The following is a 16,813-nucleotide window of genomic DNA, read 5'->3' as shown; positions in this document are numbered from 1 at the left end:
CACGAAGATGTACAAGGAGTGGTCTGTGTGTGTATAAACTGAACAAAATGTGATAAGAAATCATGTATAGAAAACAATGAGATAATCAGCAAAACAAATCTTCACTTCCTCTGATAAAGGGTCACCAGCACCATATCATTGCAATTTTACACTGTAATTTTAAATAAACTGAGGAATGGTTGATTGTTCATTTACTGTTGTGAATATCCATATTAAAAAGTATATTTTACCTTCTACTTAGAGACTCTTCGATTTATGTCTGGCTTTCTTTGGAATTAATTCCTCCTGGCTCCAGATGCCTCTGCACACACATTCATAAACTCATTGTTACTTAGTGAAAGCCTTATCCAATGGACTTCCAAACACTTCCAAAGTGTTTCTCCTTACTGAAACTGTGATACTTCAACATAGTGAGGATGACTTGCACAATTTATATCATTTAGCCTTGTCGTCTTTGCTATAAACTGTCCTAACAGTTCCCTTTTTTTTCCTTTTTTTTTTTTTTTTTTTTTTTGGTAAATCACAGTGACCAAATGAGGCATAGGAGATGTTCATCAGGAATTTGGGTGGTGTCCAATTTGAGAGGCATTCAACAAACACATGGGGGTAATTGCCCAGCTCAGCGTACATATTTTGTACATAGTTTAGAATGCTGATATTTTTTATTTGCTGGAAGTCTTCTTTGGGAATAAAAGGCAGGGCAATATAAGTCTGAGGATATTTTTACTTGAGAAGAATCTTCACTATAGATTATGTGTCAGGAAGTCATCTCTTAGATTTGAGTTTAGTAAAGCAAACTTCCACCTTTTATGGGGGACTGGTACAGGCTAAATGATGGGTTCCAGTGAAGTAGGTGTAGCCCAGTGAGTGGCTTGGTTTATGGGCAATAACTGTGGAACAGTAACTCAAGCTCTGACTAAAAATGACTGTGTAGGTAAAGTGGATGGAAAGACAAGCTGCTGCTCGGGCACTGTTGGGCCAGGAAGCAATAAAACCTTAATTCTGTGCCCCAGCCTCCACCACACTGAACAGGGTACTGTGAGCTGTCACAAGGGCTTCTCACTGTTCAGGAACACAAGAGCAGACTGGTTATAAAGTCCTTTTGTCCTTGTAGCCAGCAGAATTGCTGTAGCAGGGCACCTGCAGCCCCCCTGTTTCCTGCTGCCATCACAGGATGTCAGTGTGACACCGCACTGGACATCAGATGGGGTGAGCAAAAGAGAGGCTGTGCAAGGAGCCTACAGTGATTCCTCCTCTTTTCTCCTGGTGTTCCTCAAGGCTTGCCAGGATCTCTCATTGTGCACATCACAGATTCACAGAACTGCTTGGCTTGGAAGGGACCCCAAAGATAATCTGGTTCCAATCCTCCTGTTGTGGGCAGGGACACTTTTCACTAGACCAGGTGGCTCAGAGCCCCATTCAAGCTGATCTTGAACAATTCCAGGGATGAGGCAGCCACAGCTCCTCTGGGCAACCTATGCCAAGGCCTCAGCACCCTCACAGGGAAGATTTTTTTCCCGAATATCCAATCTAAACCTAGTCTGTGTCAGTTTGAAGCCATTCCCCCTTGTCCTGTCACTCCACACCCTTGTAACAAGTCTCTCTCCATCTTCCTGGTAGGCTCCCTTCATGTACTGGCAGGCCAAAATTAGATCACCCAAATTCTCTTTTCCAGGATGAAGAAACCCAATTCCATCAGATTTCCTCACAGGAGAGGAGCTCTATCCCTCTTATCATCTTGGTGGCCTCCTCTGGGCAGCAGTAAACCACAGTAGAAGTTCAAGCTCAAGCACAGCCTTGAGTTTAGAATGCAGATATACACCAAATTAATTCTTTTTCCATCTCTTCTGTGTTTGAAACACTCAAATTGTGCTAAAGTCAAGTGAATTGCACAAGCAGAAATGAGAGAAACCTTTAAATCAGACTCTCCCCAGCAACACTCCCTGCACATGAAGTTAATGAATGTGAGTAAAAGACAACTTCAATACAGATTTAAGGAGGAGATTCTGCAATGTTTTGGGGGGTTTTGGGGTTTTTTTTGTGTTTTTGTTTTGGTTTGAGGTTTTTGTTGTTGTTCGTTTTGGTTTTTGTTTGTTTTTTTGGGGGTTTTTTGGTGGAATTTAAATTGCTTTCCTCTTTGTAGCAAAAAGTAACAAGACAATTGTAAGGTGGATTTAGTTACTCTGGGGATATGAACAGTAGACAAAATTAAAAAGGAGATAAATAAAATTTTAAAGTTTTTCTCTGAAAGTTAGCAAACCGAACTGCAAATCCAAGACTCTGATACAGAGGGAAAAGAGGGACTAAGTATTTTGAACCATTTTGGATGGCAGGTGGGTGGAATTGAGGTAGGAAAAACACCTGTGACAACGTTCAGCCATTAGTCACTTAGGAACCATGACTGCTGCATTCCAAAGGGATTGCAACAGCAGCTGCTGCTGCTTTGCTGTGGTGAAGGTGAGACTGGCAGGTGCCAGTTTGGGATGTAGGCCAGGCTTAGAGAGGCTCTGGTGGCTCGGCAGCACCACTGTGGGCGTGCCTGCAGAGGCCAAGGAGGTGGTTACAGCCAGGACAGAAAAAGTGCTCTGGGACTTAATTACGTGTGTGTGAGCAGCGAGGAAGAAGAAAGGAAACAGCCAAATGCCAGTGGGAGCAATGTGTAACATCTGAGGCAATCACTGTAAGTACCCAGCGCCCGAACTTAAGAACTGGTCGATGCGGTTTGTCACTAGGGCCCTGTGTGAAGACCGGGCAACATCAGAGGCTTGTGGCTCTTATGGTTTCCAAGGAATATGAATTAAGGAAAAGAGAAAAAGACCAACTGAAGTAGCTCTGGACAGCAATCAAACCCCATTTGAGGTGATTCCCGGAAGAAGCTTTGGCAGCCTGAACATCCTGGAAACTTCCAAGGGAAGGAAGAACCGCTGAATTATAATGTAAGTGGGGATGTGCTGTGCCAGGTGTGCTGCTGCCTGCTGGGAAAAGCTTGGGATAGGGCTGGCATGACTGTCATATTTTGGTCTTTGTAATAGGAAAGCAACATTTCTCAAAAAGGTACAAAGCCTGTCTTGTAAAATCAACCTTAGAAACAGCTGCTGGAGCTTAACTTTTGCTGTTTCAGTTGGGTTTTCTTTCTCTGTAACTTAAAATTCAGACTAATTTATTTTTAAGTCTATACTGAGTGATAAAACATGATCAGTGGGGTTGCAGAATCTTAAGCAGATAATCCTCTTCAAAACTACATAATTTTATTACTCATACTCTTTTACAAAGTGATGGTACAACACCAAAAAAAATATATTCAGAAACTCAAAAAGAAATAGTCATGGTTGTTAAAATAGACAAGCTTAAAGTTTTTGCTGACAAAAAGTACTCAAGGTTATCAGTTTGTGAGTTCTTTTTGATATAAAACTTTTGGGAAATACTAATATATGGAGCTAACTTAACAGGTAAACAGATACTTGTTTCTAGTGGGAGCTTGTAATTTTATTTGTCAGAGGGTATTGGAGATAATATTAGACCAAAAAAAACCCTCTGAAACCAACCCACAGCTATTGGACAAACCCAGAAGTGACATTAACCAACTTGGAAGTTAAGTCATCAGGAAATGCTCCTTTTTCCTTCAGACAGCTTTTACGTCCCACCACGCTCCCCATTTCCTCATCCTTAAAGATAACTTATTCATGGCACACCTATTATCTCTGTAGGAAGTTCTTCTTCTCTTGGGATTCAAGAGCATGCATTTCCTCTGAGTAAATAATTTTGGTATCTCCTCCCATAATTACACCCACGTTGAGTAGGAACTCTGGCATTAGACAGACATATATTATAGGAACCAGTTAATTCGTTTGACAACTTTACAGGTATTAATAACAACTGCTAAGTACCTCTCCCTTCTCTCAAATTTTCAGCTGACAGCTCGAAAAGATTGCTGGGTTTTTCCTTTTTATGATTGATGTGACTTGGACATCCTTGAAGAGCAAAGTAGAAGTTGTATGCAATTCTAATAAGCTGAGGGAATGGCAGGTGAGTTCTGCAAGTCATTTGCTTCCCTTCAGCAGATATTTACTCAGGGCTGTTTCCTCAGGATTCATGCCCTGTAGGTATCTGCTCAGATTTCTTATCTGAAGGTAATTTTATATTGTCATTTGTTCTTGCACTTCGTTTTCAAAGTTTTAATGTTGTTATTATTAAGACTTGGTTGAGAATAATTTTTGAGTTAAATAGAGGATATTGGGACATGGAGGAGTAAAGAAATTTTAATTACTTGAAAAGGCACCATTTTTTAAATGCTTTGTAAGATATGTGTTATGCTTGGTATTGACAAAATTTGTGTAATCCATTCTAATGAAGCTGTGAGCATGGAACCTATAGATGGGAATTCAAAAATACATAAAAATCCGACCACAGGAAAATAGCAATTGAGAGCATCTCTGCTTTTTCAAGTTTAAAATTAAGATGATTATTGACCTGGGCAATTGCAAAGCAGGGTTCTTTCTCATTTAATGCTGGAAAAAACATTTACAAATCAGCTTTGCAGGGCAAGCAGCAGCTAACTGCAGTTTGCTGTTGTCCCATACATTCATGGTAAAAATTCTCCTTTTCAGCCTATCAGTACTTTCTCACATTACCTCTTTGTGGTCCTTAACCAGAAAAAAAAATCTTCCTTGAATTTAATTAGAACACTTTTTTGCAAAATTAGTTTTACCTCGTCTTCAAGGATTAAATTGTAGTTTAATATGCAGATATATTATTTCAGACCTGACTTAGTATTTCACTGATAAGTGCTGTGGTATAGACCTAGAAGCTTGTTTGAAGATCCCTACAATAATATTGCATAGGCATTAATCCCTCCTTTCCATTCTATTCTTTTTGTTGTTATTATTGTTTTCTTTTGATTTCCCTTTAAAATGGTGGTGCTCTTGTGTCCCCATCCTGTCCCCACTCCCCCACCCTCAGTCTCATTGCACTTATGACATTTTAATAAAAATGAGTTAGAAGAGCCTTCACCAAGATACTTGCCCTGAGCATTTGTCAAAACTTGGAACACAACGCTACAGGTGTATTTTGTAGAGTCTCCCAGGGCAGATATAAACACAGAAGGAACTTCTCAGCATTCCCAAAGACAGCATAGCTGTTCAGGTTTGAGCCTGGCAAGAAAACAGGGAAGGAAAAACAATCTTGCAAGGAATATCATATTCATATTTGCTTGCCAACAAGGCAGTTTAGCATTTGAGGTGTCAGGAGCCACTTTATGGGTTTTAAACCACAGACCATAATAACAGCATATGTGCAGGAGGACACAATATCAGAGAACTCCAAGCACACTGCAAGAAATTCTTCTATGACATGAAATTACTGCCTGCTAGAACACGAACTCCAGTGGTCCAGCTGGAGTTTGAACAGAGCTGGATTCAGACAGATGGATTGATCTGTCAAAAGCATGTCCTCAAATACCTCCTGTTCATCCATATAAGACAGATGATCTCTCACTATGCATTTTTCCTTGCATCTAGCCCAAATGGCATCAGGATCTTAGCAGGAAAAGTAAGATGTCTTAATTGCCATTCCTGTGACCCTAAAAATATGTATGTTGAAAACACAGAGGGGCTACAGGACGCTTTCTTTGGTGCTGTTTGTGAAATGACACCAATTTGATCCTGTAAATTTCTTTTTAAGTCAAGTGGTAAGAGAGCATCCAAACCTGTATAGGAAGTACATAAGTGCTCTGTATGAGGGCTCTTTAACAAAACCCAAGGAAATATTTCCATTATTGACCAATAGACTTAATTTAATGGGGCATCTGCTTTTTAGTTGTACTTCCTCCCACAAAAGGTAATTGCTCTTAGTAACGTCACCCTGCCACTAAACAGCAAATGACCTCATGCCAGCTGCTTCTGCATGACTTTTCTTGTGTTTTATAGACCTGACCCCAACGCACATCAGCTGGCAGCCATCAGTGAATGCAGCCAACCACCACACTGACAGATATGCCAACACCGAGCTGACCGTGAGGCGAGGACAGCCCTTCAATATCACCCTGTACTTCAACAGGCCGAGGCAGAATGGGGAGAGCCTGGGGTTTGTCACTGAAATAGGTAACACTCCCATAGCTGATCCATGTTCTCAGAGAGCTGTAATCTTTACTCCTTGGAGTTCTCTCCTTATTTTATTTAGACATATGATTTTTCTATCTGTATTTTTAATGCTTCCCGTACCCCAATGTGCTCAATTCCAAGTGTGAGGTTAATGTTTGTCGCAGACATATTTTATGAAAAATCCTTTTGTTAGGAACTTTTCTCCTGAGAAGCTGGGAACCTTCAGCTTCTTCATGTTTTGCTGCTTTGGAATCGTTTACCCAGCATGTGAAATTGTTTTTACTTGATGACCAATGACAGCCACCTTTGTCGAGGCTGTGAGCAGTCACAAGATTTTATTATTATTCCATTCTTTGCTAGCCTTCTAATGAAATCCTTTCTTCTATTCTATTAGTATAGTTTTAATATGTAATTTTAAAAATATTATATATATCATAAAATAATAAATCAGCCTTCTGAAACATGGAGTCAAGATTCTCATCTCTTCCCTCATCCTGGCACCCCTGCAAACACCACCACAAATGGTGAAACCACGCTCTGGGATGGAAACCAGTGACTCCTTCTCTCTGGCAGGGCCATCCCCCTCGGAGTCCCATCGCACCAGGGCAGCATTTGGCCTCTCTGAGGCGGGGGGCAGTGGCTGGAGTGCTGCCCAGGGACCCAGTGACTCTGCAGCCATGAACTTCACCATTTCCAGCCCGCCCAACGCCGTCATCGGGCGCTACAACCTCACCCTCCGCGTCACCGCAGGCAACAAGATCTTCTCCAGATACCTGGGCCAGTTTGTGCTACTCTTCAACCCCTGGTGCCCAGGTAGGTGCCAATGCCTTTGCTCTTGGGCACAGCTGACCTTGTTGCTCTCCTGCCTGCACAGAGCTGCTCCCTCAGGCTGTCTCTCTTTGGGTCACCAGAGGCTGCAATCTCAGCTCTGTTCTCAGAGGCCTGGTTTCACTGCATTAAAAATCTGCTGCCACCCCCTTTGTACCCCAACACAATGTGCTATATGGGGCTGTATCACAGGCTGTTTCACTGCTGCCACCCCCTTTGTACCCCAATACAATGTGCTATATGGGGTTGTATCACAGGCTCTTCAGAACTAAGCAGATCACTTTTTCTGGAGACAAGGCCTTCTCTGGGCAAATTCTTCCAGTGCATCACTGCCCTCTGGTAAAGAATTTCTTCCTAATAGCTAATCTGAATCTCTCCCTTTTTAGGTTATAACAGCTCCCCCTTGTCCTAGCACTCTCAGCCCATGTAAAGCATTGCTCTCCCTCCTTTTTATAAGCCCTTTAGGCACTGGAAGGCCACAATGAGCTTTCCCTGGGGCCTTGCCTTCCCCAGGATGAACACCCCAACCTCTCCCAGCCTGGCTCCAGAGCTCAGAGCAGCTCTGTGGCCTCCTCTGGAGGCTCCAATAGCTCCACATCTCCCTTGTGCAGAGAAGCTCAGAACTAGATGCAGTGTCCCAGGTGGTGTCTCACAAAGCTAAGGGGGAGAATCCCCTCTCTCAGCCTGCTGCCCACCCCTGTTGGTGCAGCCCAGGATGTGGTTGGCATTCTGGGCCACAAGCACACACTGCTGACTCCTGTCCTATTCCCATGCTCTTCTTTTGGGTTGGAAATGGACACCTCTTGTTGCTCCAACTTTTCCGCACTTCTCCTGCAATATGTTGAGGCTGCAAATTTCTAACCTCATATTTTGCAACTATGCAATAGTCTAGAAACCTGGATTAGCCTGAAGACGTGACATCCTGGTGCTAAGAGAGCTCTTAGCCACTCCAGTGAGTAAAGAGCCATGAGAGAAAAGTAGCCACAATCATCCACTATTTTTTTTCTATGACCATATGTTAGTCAAGAGCCACTAAGAAATGCGTCAATAGCCAAGATGAAAAAAGCTGCTAATTAGCTCAGCAAGTCCTGGAAGACAGAAATAATTACACAAATATGTTCAGGAAATTCAGACCATCTCTGCACAGTCCTGAGGGAAAAAACCTCCCCAGAAACCTCTGAAAAATAATTTGTGTGTGAGTTGTAATTGATGGAAACCACACTGCAGGGACAGCAATATGTGACAGCTCCTGAGCTGGAACACCAGCGTGGCTGTGGTACACAAGAGACCAAACTCTTCTCAGATGAAAACAGACAAATTAAGCTGTGCCCATTGCAATTTCAAACTAATGATTTTGTGGAAGAGTCCTCCAGATTTACCAGATGATGCACTGGCTACTGACAGATAAAAGGGAGTATCCTTAATGCTGAATGAAGGATGCTGCTGAATAAGTTCTACAGAGGGCAATAGCTCCCTGGTCCTGAAAAACAGGAACAGATTCAGTTTGAGGGTAGGTTACCACTATTGTAAGTGTCATAGCAGAAGGGAAATGGGAAATTTATTTCCTTGGCAAAGGATAAATGGCAAATCTGGTCTGTAGATATGGTTCCAGGTGGGAGATTAGTCCTTGAGCTGACGAATACAGAAATTAATTCATTAACTGTGATATCAATAAAGAACTACTTATAAGAAAACAGGACTAGAGATGGAAGAAAAATACTGGATTGAAGCACAGTTACTACAGAGTAGATCCTTAAGTGTAATCTGAAAAAAACCACTCAGATGAAATAGCTCATCACTGACTTTGGCATAATGACATTAAACATAAGCATTGTCCATGATCAGATGGGCTGGGACAACACACAGAAATAACTGGCTGACCTTAGTGAGCGGAGAAGGTGAGAAGAAATAAGATATTATATTAGGAAATAAAAGACCACGCCTCTAGGGAGAAATAACAATGATTTCAGTGACAGACTTATCACCTGGAAATCATGAAGAATGTGAAAGCCCTTGTTAATCAAAGAACAAAAAAGTGAACACAGTGAACACATTTCAACAAAGTGAAATGGCCCTGAAAAAGGAAAATGCAATCTTCAGCTGTATAAGAGAAAATAGTTATACAGATTTTAATGCTAATGCCATTGGATGAGATGACAAGAATTAAACCATGTTCAGTGAAGGGTTACTAGGATAAATTAATACAAGAAAAATTTTCTGGACCAAAAAAAAAAATCTAGTTTAGTAGGCTATAAAGGTTTATTGAGAGCACATAAACCTTAGGAAAAAAATGTTCTTCAAGTGATTATACAAGGACATTTAGATTGCTCAGAATAATTAAATCACAGAGCTAGAAGGATCTTAGAAAGTCATCTAGTCCCACACCAGGGCTCTAAGAGAGGTTCAGTTCAGCACTTAGGTCATTCCTGAGAGGTCTTGAATTCCTTCTCAATGACCAGCCATTAGGGAAGCTCCAGCACCTCCCCTGGCAATTCCCTCCAATAAAGCACAAGCCTTTCTATTAGATCTTTATCTTATTAACTAACCAAATCTTTCTTGCCTTGACTTCAGTATATAATTTCTCATCCTACTTATGATAGACACCAAGAAGAGATTTTATTTCCCCCTGCCCCATCCTCTTCCCAAGAATTTCTGGAATTAATTACAATGTTTGCCCCATTCCTTGCCCCCATTTATTTCCTACCTTAAATAATTCTGAGTTAATTCATACTTCAGATTTTCAGGAATGCTGAGCATTCTTAGTGCTCCTCCCACTTTTCCCAACTGGTCCACACCTTGAGGTGCAGCACCTGAAACTGGACACAGGTCTCCATGTCCATGCTACCCCAAAACTTCAGGAATCAACAATGATGATAATATTTTTAAAAAGTGTGGACAGCAACCAGAGAAATAGATTTTTATCACATTATACAATTTTTAAAATAAACTGCAATTTCTTTATTTGCAGGAAGGGAAGGATGGGAAGTTCCTATAGGAAGGTAAAGAAGTTGATTCAATAAAATAGAAAAGCTGATCTTTTTGTATGTATTTCCTGCAATCCTGAACCTTTCAGAAAATATCTTTAAACATTATGGAATTAAAAGCAGAGCTAAGCAGATATTGCTACCTAAAGAGTAACCAAAACAACCTAAACCTCTGTGGAAACCAATACTTTCACAGCAGCTAAATATTGTGCCATAAACTTGGAAAAACAATGAACTCCAAGTGAATGGCTGAGCAGATTATCCTAATAATATTTCTGATAGGACTTTGGATCAGGCAAGCAAAGGTCTTCATTTAGAAATCTTAAAACAAGACAAATACATCTGGAAAAAAGAGAAAAATGTTATCTGTGTCATTCTTTCCAAATCTTTTTCAATCTGTTCTGCTTCTAACTACCCTCAGAAGACAGAAAAATGTGATGAGCTAGCCTGGACTTTTGTCTATCTTCCTCACAAAAACACAATGTGCAGAGAGGGGACATTTAGGTAATACTCAAGGCTACACTAAAAGTAAGGGAAAAAAGTTAAGTAATATAATATGGATCCTTCTTTCACCCCCCACACCTTCCCTGGCCATATATAATAGCAGACATTATCACTGAACTGCACCTCTTCATGGAGCTGTAAAAATTCTATTTTTCAAATAGAAGTTTCCTCCTTGCTAAATCAGGACAGAAATGTTTCTGAAAAGTTGCTGGTATTCTCAGTTTTAAGCCGTCCTAACTTGGTTTTCAGGTGATGATGTCTACATGTCCAATGAAAACGAGAGACAAGAATATGTTCTAAATGAAAATGGAATAATCTTTGTGGGCAATGCAAGGTACATTGAAGCAAGAGGGTGGTATTATGGACAGGTAAGTCACAAAGAATTTGTTTGGACTCTCATTCTGTCTCCAACAGCATTTATCTTATCATTATTTGCTGTTTATTTAATAACTGCACCAACCTGGGTGGCCTTACTTGTGGTTTGCTCACAGCGTGCCCCACTGTCCCTATCACCTTTGGGGTGGGATGTCTCAGAAGGGAGGAACTGCAATAAAATCTCCTTTAATTCTGCTTGTGAAACCATCCATTTTCTTAAAAATATATCTTATCTGATCACAGTTTCAAGACCTCCTAAACATCTGTCTCACCATGCTTGATCTGAGCCTGTACTACCGTCAGGACCCAGCCATGGACGTGTCCCGAAGAGGAGATCCGAAATACTTGGGCAGAGTCATCAGTTCTATGGTACGGAATGGGAAACTTAACCCCAGCCCCACAGGAGTGAGCAGAAAGCACCACTGAGGCTCAGCCATGAGCAGTAAATGAGCTAGATACAGTGCAATGCAGAAAATTCACTCTGTGCATTCTGCCCACTGATAGATCAATGGAAATGACAATGACAATGGAGTTCTCCTGGGGAAGTGGCAAGGGAGTTTCCACTCTCATGAGAACCCCTCCCGGTGGGATGGCAGCGTGGTGATCCTCAAGAAATGGCGCCAGGACAATTACAGACCTGTCCAGTACGGCCAGTGCTGGGTTTTTGCAGGTGTCATGTGCACAGGTAAGCTGTCAGGATACAGGGCTGGGCTGAAATGTTGGGACCTCTGCTTTTATCAAAACTACAAAGCAATAATTTCCACAAAAGGAACAACACTGTGAAGACCATTAAAGCTGAAGAATCACAAGTTATTTAGACACTTTGTTTCTCAGATATTTGTGATCATTGAAGCTTGTAATTTGTAATTTGTAATCTCAAAGCTGCGTGGGTTCTGTTGCATTTCTTGCTCGTTTGTTTTTTTATAAAATGTATTTCAGTTTTGAGGTGCTTGGGGATTCCAACTCGTTTGGTTTCAAATTTTAACTCTGCCCATGACGTGGATAGAAACCTGAGTATCGATAAGTACTATGACAGCTCTGGAAGGAGTCTTAATATCAGCAAGGATTCCACATGGTAAATATAATTTCTTCCATCTCATCAACAACAATAGAGAGAATCTAGGAGACCTAAAAACACTAGTAGTTCAAAAGCAACTGAGTGGGCAAAATGTAATACAACCATCTAAATTAATACTGCAGACATCCATTTGGAAAACAAACAAACAACATACTTCATTATTTTCTCCCTCCCTGCCCTGAGGTCTATACCTCAAAAGCAGACAGTAAATCTGTCCTTTGAAAGAGGTATTGTAACTTGACACTCTGTGTCTCAGTTTAGAGTTTAGAAATTTTTTTTAAAAAATTCACTACTCGTCTCCAGTTGGAAGTTTGCATGACTACTCTATATCATTGTTCTTTTTAGACATTGTTCTTTGTCTCCAGGGATTATCATGTCTGGAATGAAAGCTGGTTCGTTCGCCCAGACCTGGGAAGGGCATACAATGGGTGGCAGGTTTTAGATGCAACTCCACAAGAACAAAGCAGAGGTAACAGCCTGAGCTCTCAGCCTGACCTAAGAGTCCTTCTCCAAACTGAGCACAACTAATAAAGTTTAACCTTTTTTTTTTTTTTTTTACATTTTAGGAATTTTTCAGTGTGGCCCTGCATCTGTCTTAGCCATCAAAGAAGGTGAAGTCAACCTGGATTACGACACCTTGTTTGTGTACTCAGAGGTGAACGCCGACTGCAACAGATGGATTGTGTACAATGATGGAAGCAAGAAAAGAGTTTATTGTGATACTGAAATCATTGGCAGGTCCATCAGCACCAAAGCTGTGGGCAGCAATGGCCGTGTGGATGTCACTGCTAACTACAAATACCCAGAAGGTAGAGGAATTAGCACAAATTATTTCCTTTTATTGCCTACTGAATCCTTGGTGCTGGAGAATGGATAACCTGCTTGCTTTAAACATCTCTCCCCTGCCTTCAGAAAATATTTCTGCCAGTGTGCTCAGATTACATTTTTAATACAATGGGTGTTATATTTCTGGGTTTGTGCATTCAGTAGCTTCCTTATTAAGGGACAATACAAAATATACTTTAGTCCCTTCCACAGAAGTGTAAAATTTAATGCATACACAAAACAGGGCTATAAAATACATTTTACTACCCAAGGCAAACAAACCCTCAGGGTTTCACTCCTCAGTGTTTTAGTGCAACCATGTTTAATACAGAGGCTGGCTGCCATCAGATCAGCAGAGTATCACTTAGCATATTACTGCATGTTCTGACCAGAGAAAAGGAAATCTCACTTCTAAACAAATACAAGTGTATCATATTTAATTTTAGTGATTTATTCACCTTGTCATGGTATATCCCCTGTGAAAAACCTGAGTGGAGTTTAATGAAGATACAGGGAGCTTTTAGGTATTGCATATTTCTGAGTGATGCTGATACCCTATATTGGTCTGAAAACCTTTACAGAGAGGAAGTGCATTTGCAACAAAAGTACAATTTTACTTGGTTCTCTGCTTCCACCAGGTTCTTCTGAGGAAAGACGAGTCTATAGAAAGGCCTTGAGTAAGATATTGGGAATAAATGTCACAGAAGGACACACAGACTCTCCTGGGGGAAGATCTTCAGAGACAATGAGGAACCCTGGCATTGCTGGGAAATTCAAGCTGGCTGAACCTCCAGTTTTTGGCAAGGACATTAACCTGGTCCTGGTCCTCAACAACCTCTCCTCCGACCGCAAGAGCATCAGGGTGGACATGAGTGCCTCCACCATCCTCTACACAAGGAGAGCAGTGGCAGAGATCCTGAAGGCAGCCACTGCTGTGGAGCTTGGTCCTAAGCAAGGTAACTTTTAATGTCCTTAAGGAGCCAATTCAGCTCTGCTCCCAGCCACAGGAAGGCAACTAGAAAGATGCATCCATGTCATACCTGTATTATGGGTATTTTTACACTATTTTTTTTCCTCTGAAATTTTTCACGAGTTCAAGCATTAAGTAGAATGTCTCATGAAATGTTACATAGGAAGCTATAGTTATGTTATAGCTCCAGAATCAGCACTGCGTGTGTGTGTCATGGTTTCTATATGTATATATATGTGGATGTGTGTGTGTGTGCTGATTATTACATAGGAACACATCTTACTCTTAACAAGTGAAAAAAGTCTGATGTGTGCCTTCTGACACCCAACAGGCAACACACGAAAAGAGATCAACTAGGAAAAAGTTTAAAAGTTACAGTGAAACTCTGTCTCTCTTTTGAAGAGTGAAGACTATTGGAATTATTATAGAGATCTTTTTCATCCCCAGGAGCTACAAAGATAAACATTTTTCCCATACACAGCAGAAAAGTTGTAGGACTACAATGAGCAGCTGACCAGGTCACTTGAAAAGGATCTCTGTGAAACTTGACCCAAACTTTCTTCTCGACTGAGGTAAAATAAAAAGGTTATAAGGAGGGAATAGATTAAAATAGTTATACCTCTAATAATAAGAAATACAAAGGGTCAGGAATCCAGTGAAATGCAGATAAGCAGACTCCCTCAGTTTCAGGCCAATGTCCTCTATTCAAAAGTGTAAGGGTCAAATGAGTTAAAGTAGGCAAGGATCACCAGCAGAGGGAAATACACAATCAGTCTCACAAGAAGGAAATATAAACAAACTCCACTGCCATCTTTTTTCTCTTCAGTAATGAACAAAACCCCTCACTGTAACTCTTTTCTCTTTAGCTTGCTTTGGAAATGTAATGGTTCCTAAATATATCTCTGAATTCTAGGGAAGCATATCCGGGTAAAGATCCCTTATACTCATTATGGAAAATATCTGACCACTGACAAAAGGATCCAAGTGACTGCTTTGTGTGAAGTCATGCGCTCACAGGGGCTGAAGCTGCTGGTGGAGAAGACAATCATTTTAGAGGACACAAACATCATCATTAAGGTGAACAATTTTCTCCCTGATGTTCTAAAAAGATGCTAAAGGTCTTTCTGGAGCTCAGATCTTAAGATGAGAATCTGGAGATAAATTTATTACATTTAGGCTGCCATTTCAGATGTTGTTCCAAAATTCTGCCTGCTTGAATTGAGAATGCAAGGACATGAGAGGCCAGTTCTGAACCTTGGCCTGAATCTGCCTTGTTTTTCAGAAAGCTCTGTTACCTTCTTTTTTCCCAGTCACAAGCCACTGCCTTATGTTCCACAGTCCTTGTTTTCATTCCATGTATTGGCAAGTGCTTGTATTGTCCTTGAAGAACATTGCCAAAATTCAGATTTAAACCCTTAGTTCTAACCAGTGCTAGAGCCAGTTCATATTGTTTTAGCACTTTAATCCTAATCAATGATGTGCCAAAAAAAAAGAAAAAAAGCCACTCAGCAAACAAAAAATCAGACAGGTTTCATGGGACACATCTGTTTAGAGCCAGGGCTCTATTCACTGAAATGATGCACAAAAAATTGCAGACAACTGGACAACCTTATGGAGCTAAGCCACATCCAGCTTCAAAGTCAAGAAAAGATAATGTTTGTTATATCCAGCTTCAAATATGAGGAAAGATAATGTTTGTCACATCCAGCTTCAAACTTAGGGAAAGATAATGTTTGCCAGCTAAATGCCACTTGCAGCTCCACTGAATCCTGACTCCAGGGAGCAGAAACATAAGCCAGGTAGTGACCAGAAAGGTGTTTTGTGCCTCAGGTGCCCCGGAGGGTTGTGGTGAACAGAGCTGTGTCCCTGGAGATCTCCTACGCCAACCCTCTCCCAGAGCCCGTCAGCCGCTGCGTGCTGTTCGTCACCCTCATGAACCAGCAGGTCAAGATCAAGTAAGTGCAACCTGCAGCAATCCCTCGCTGCCTCCAGCACCACCAACAGCACATCTGACTTCTCACACAGAAGGAAAAAAAACACACTTGGCTTGTCTTTTTTATATTTTCTACTTCTGAAAACAAAAGTGACACCATATGATTCCTTCATCATGTGGTGTTCCTTCCACACAGAGCCTCCTTAACAACTCAAACCTGCCAACATTCTTTTTTCCTGGGAAAGCAAATGCACCTGTCAAATTCTTTTGTCTCTCTGAAGCTTATTCTACAGTTTGGTGTTCTGGGTTTTTTTCATATACAATACCCTGATACTACAAAGATAATTAGGCTAAAGCAAACAAGTCAGACACTCCCCTTGGTTCAGCCCAAACAGAAAGTTGCTCTGTTCTCCTTTAAAGCAAGAAAAAACTTGCCTTTTCAAAACATAAAAGCAATTTGTTATTTTTATTATTTTCTTTTCCTCTGGACTCTGCTGCTTTATGGATCAGCTCAGTGTTGAGCAATAGTTCGTATTTCCTAAAGCTTCTTTTATTGTAAAACAGCCTGACTTGCTTTGCCTGTGGAACTATTTGGACTTAATAATCCATAAAAAAAAGGAAAATATTGTTCCAGTAAAAGACTAAACCAATTTAGGCCAAAAGTAGATACAAGCCAAAACACAATGGCCATTAGAAAAATCATTATTGCCAAAATGGATATGAGCCAAGCAGGCATTGGACAGAGCACTGACCTTTGACATCAAAGATTTTCTATTCTGAGTTTGTGCTGACTATCCAAATTTGCATCCAGCCCTAAGATGAAACTGTGGCATTGCACCTCTCTTTTCCATAATTCCATTTAAGAATAAAGGAAGATGGTTCTGTCCTTTCTCATTTCTTAGTCTACACAAAGCCTCAAACCCTAAGTAATTCTCAAAACACAAGGCTGGGTCTCAAGTAAATGCAGTTCTGTTTCTTGGGAATCTCATAAAAGACAATGCAAGCCTGAACTAAATTTCTTTTTTTCTTTTTCTATTCTTTTTTTTTTTTTTTCAGTTTGGCACGACTGGCACCGAGGGAGAGATCAAAAATATTTTTTGAGTTCACACCTCGGAGGGTTGGGCCCTTACAGCTGCAAGTAGACTTCTCTTGTGACAAATTTTCACATGTTAAGGGATTTGTAACAATTGCAGTAGCCCCTGCATAATGTGATGGAAT

At 40.9% G+C, this 16,813-nt stretch overlaps 1 protein-coding gene across 1 annotated transcript; it reads left to right on the top strand.

Moving 5' to 3' along the window:
• The first annotated feature begins 2,849 nt into the window (after window positions 1-2,849).
• LOC135456212 (protein-glutamine gamma-glutamyltransferase 6-like) lies at window positions 2,850-16,802 on the top strand. The gene is made up of 14 exons (XM_064729941.1): window positions 2,850-2,936; window positions 3,912-4,026; window positions 5,925-6,098; window positions 6,672-6,911; window positions 10,664-10,782; window positions 11,033-11,158; window positions 11,294-11,474; window positions 11,729-11,864; window positions 12,233-12,336; window positions 12,434-12,676; window positions 13,331-13,648; window positions 14,576-14,739; window positions 15,493-15,617; window positions 16,652-16,802. The coding sequence occupies exons 2-14, from the start codon at window positions 4,020-4,022 to the stop codon at window positions 16,800-16,802; spliced, it is 2,088 nt and encodes a 695-aa protein (XP_064586011.1). The 5' UTR covers window positions 2,850-2,936; window positions 3,912-4,019.
• Window positions 16,803-16,813: the final 11 nt, after the last annotated feature.

The sequence above is a fragment of the Zonotrichia leucophrys genome, chromosome 20, assembly GCF_028769735.1.
Source record: "Zonotrichia leucophrys gambelii isolate GWCS_2022_RI chromosome 20, RI_Zleu_2.0, whole genome shotgun sequence".
NCBI lineage: Eukaryota > Metazoa > Chordata > Aves > Passeriformes > Passerellidae > Zonotrichia > Zonotrichia leucophrys.
Note: the sequence above shows the minus strand (reverse complement) of the source record. Positions and strands in the feature narration are given on the sequence as shown.

Coding starts and splice junctions, on each gene's coding strand:
- LOC135456212 (XM_064729941.1), top strand. Junction 6,912..10,663: donor CTTCAACCCCTGGTGCCCAG/GTAGGTGCCAAT, acceptor CTTGGTTTTCAG/GTGATGATGTCTACATGTCC. Junction 14,740..15,492: donor ACACAAACATCATCATTAAG/GTGAACAATTTT, acceptor TTTGTGCCTCAG/GTGCCCCGGAGGGTTGTGGT.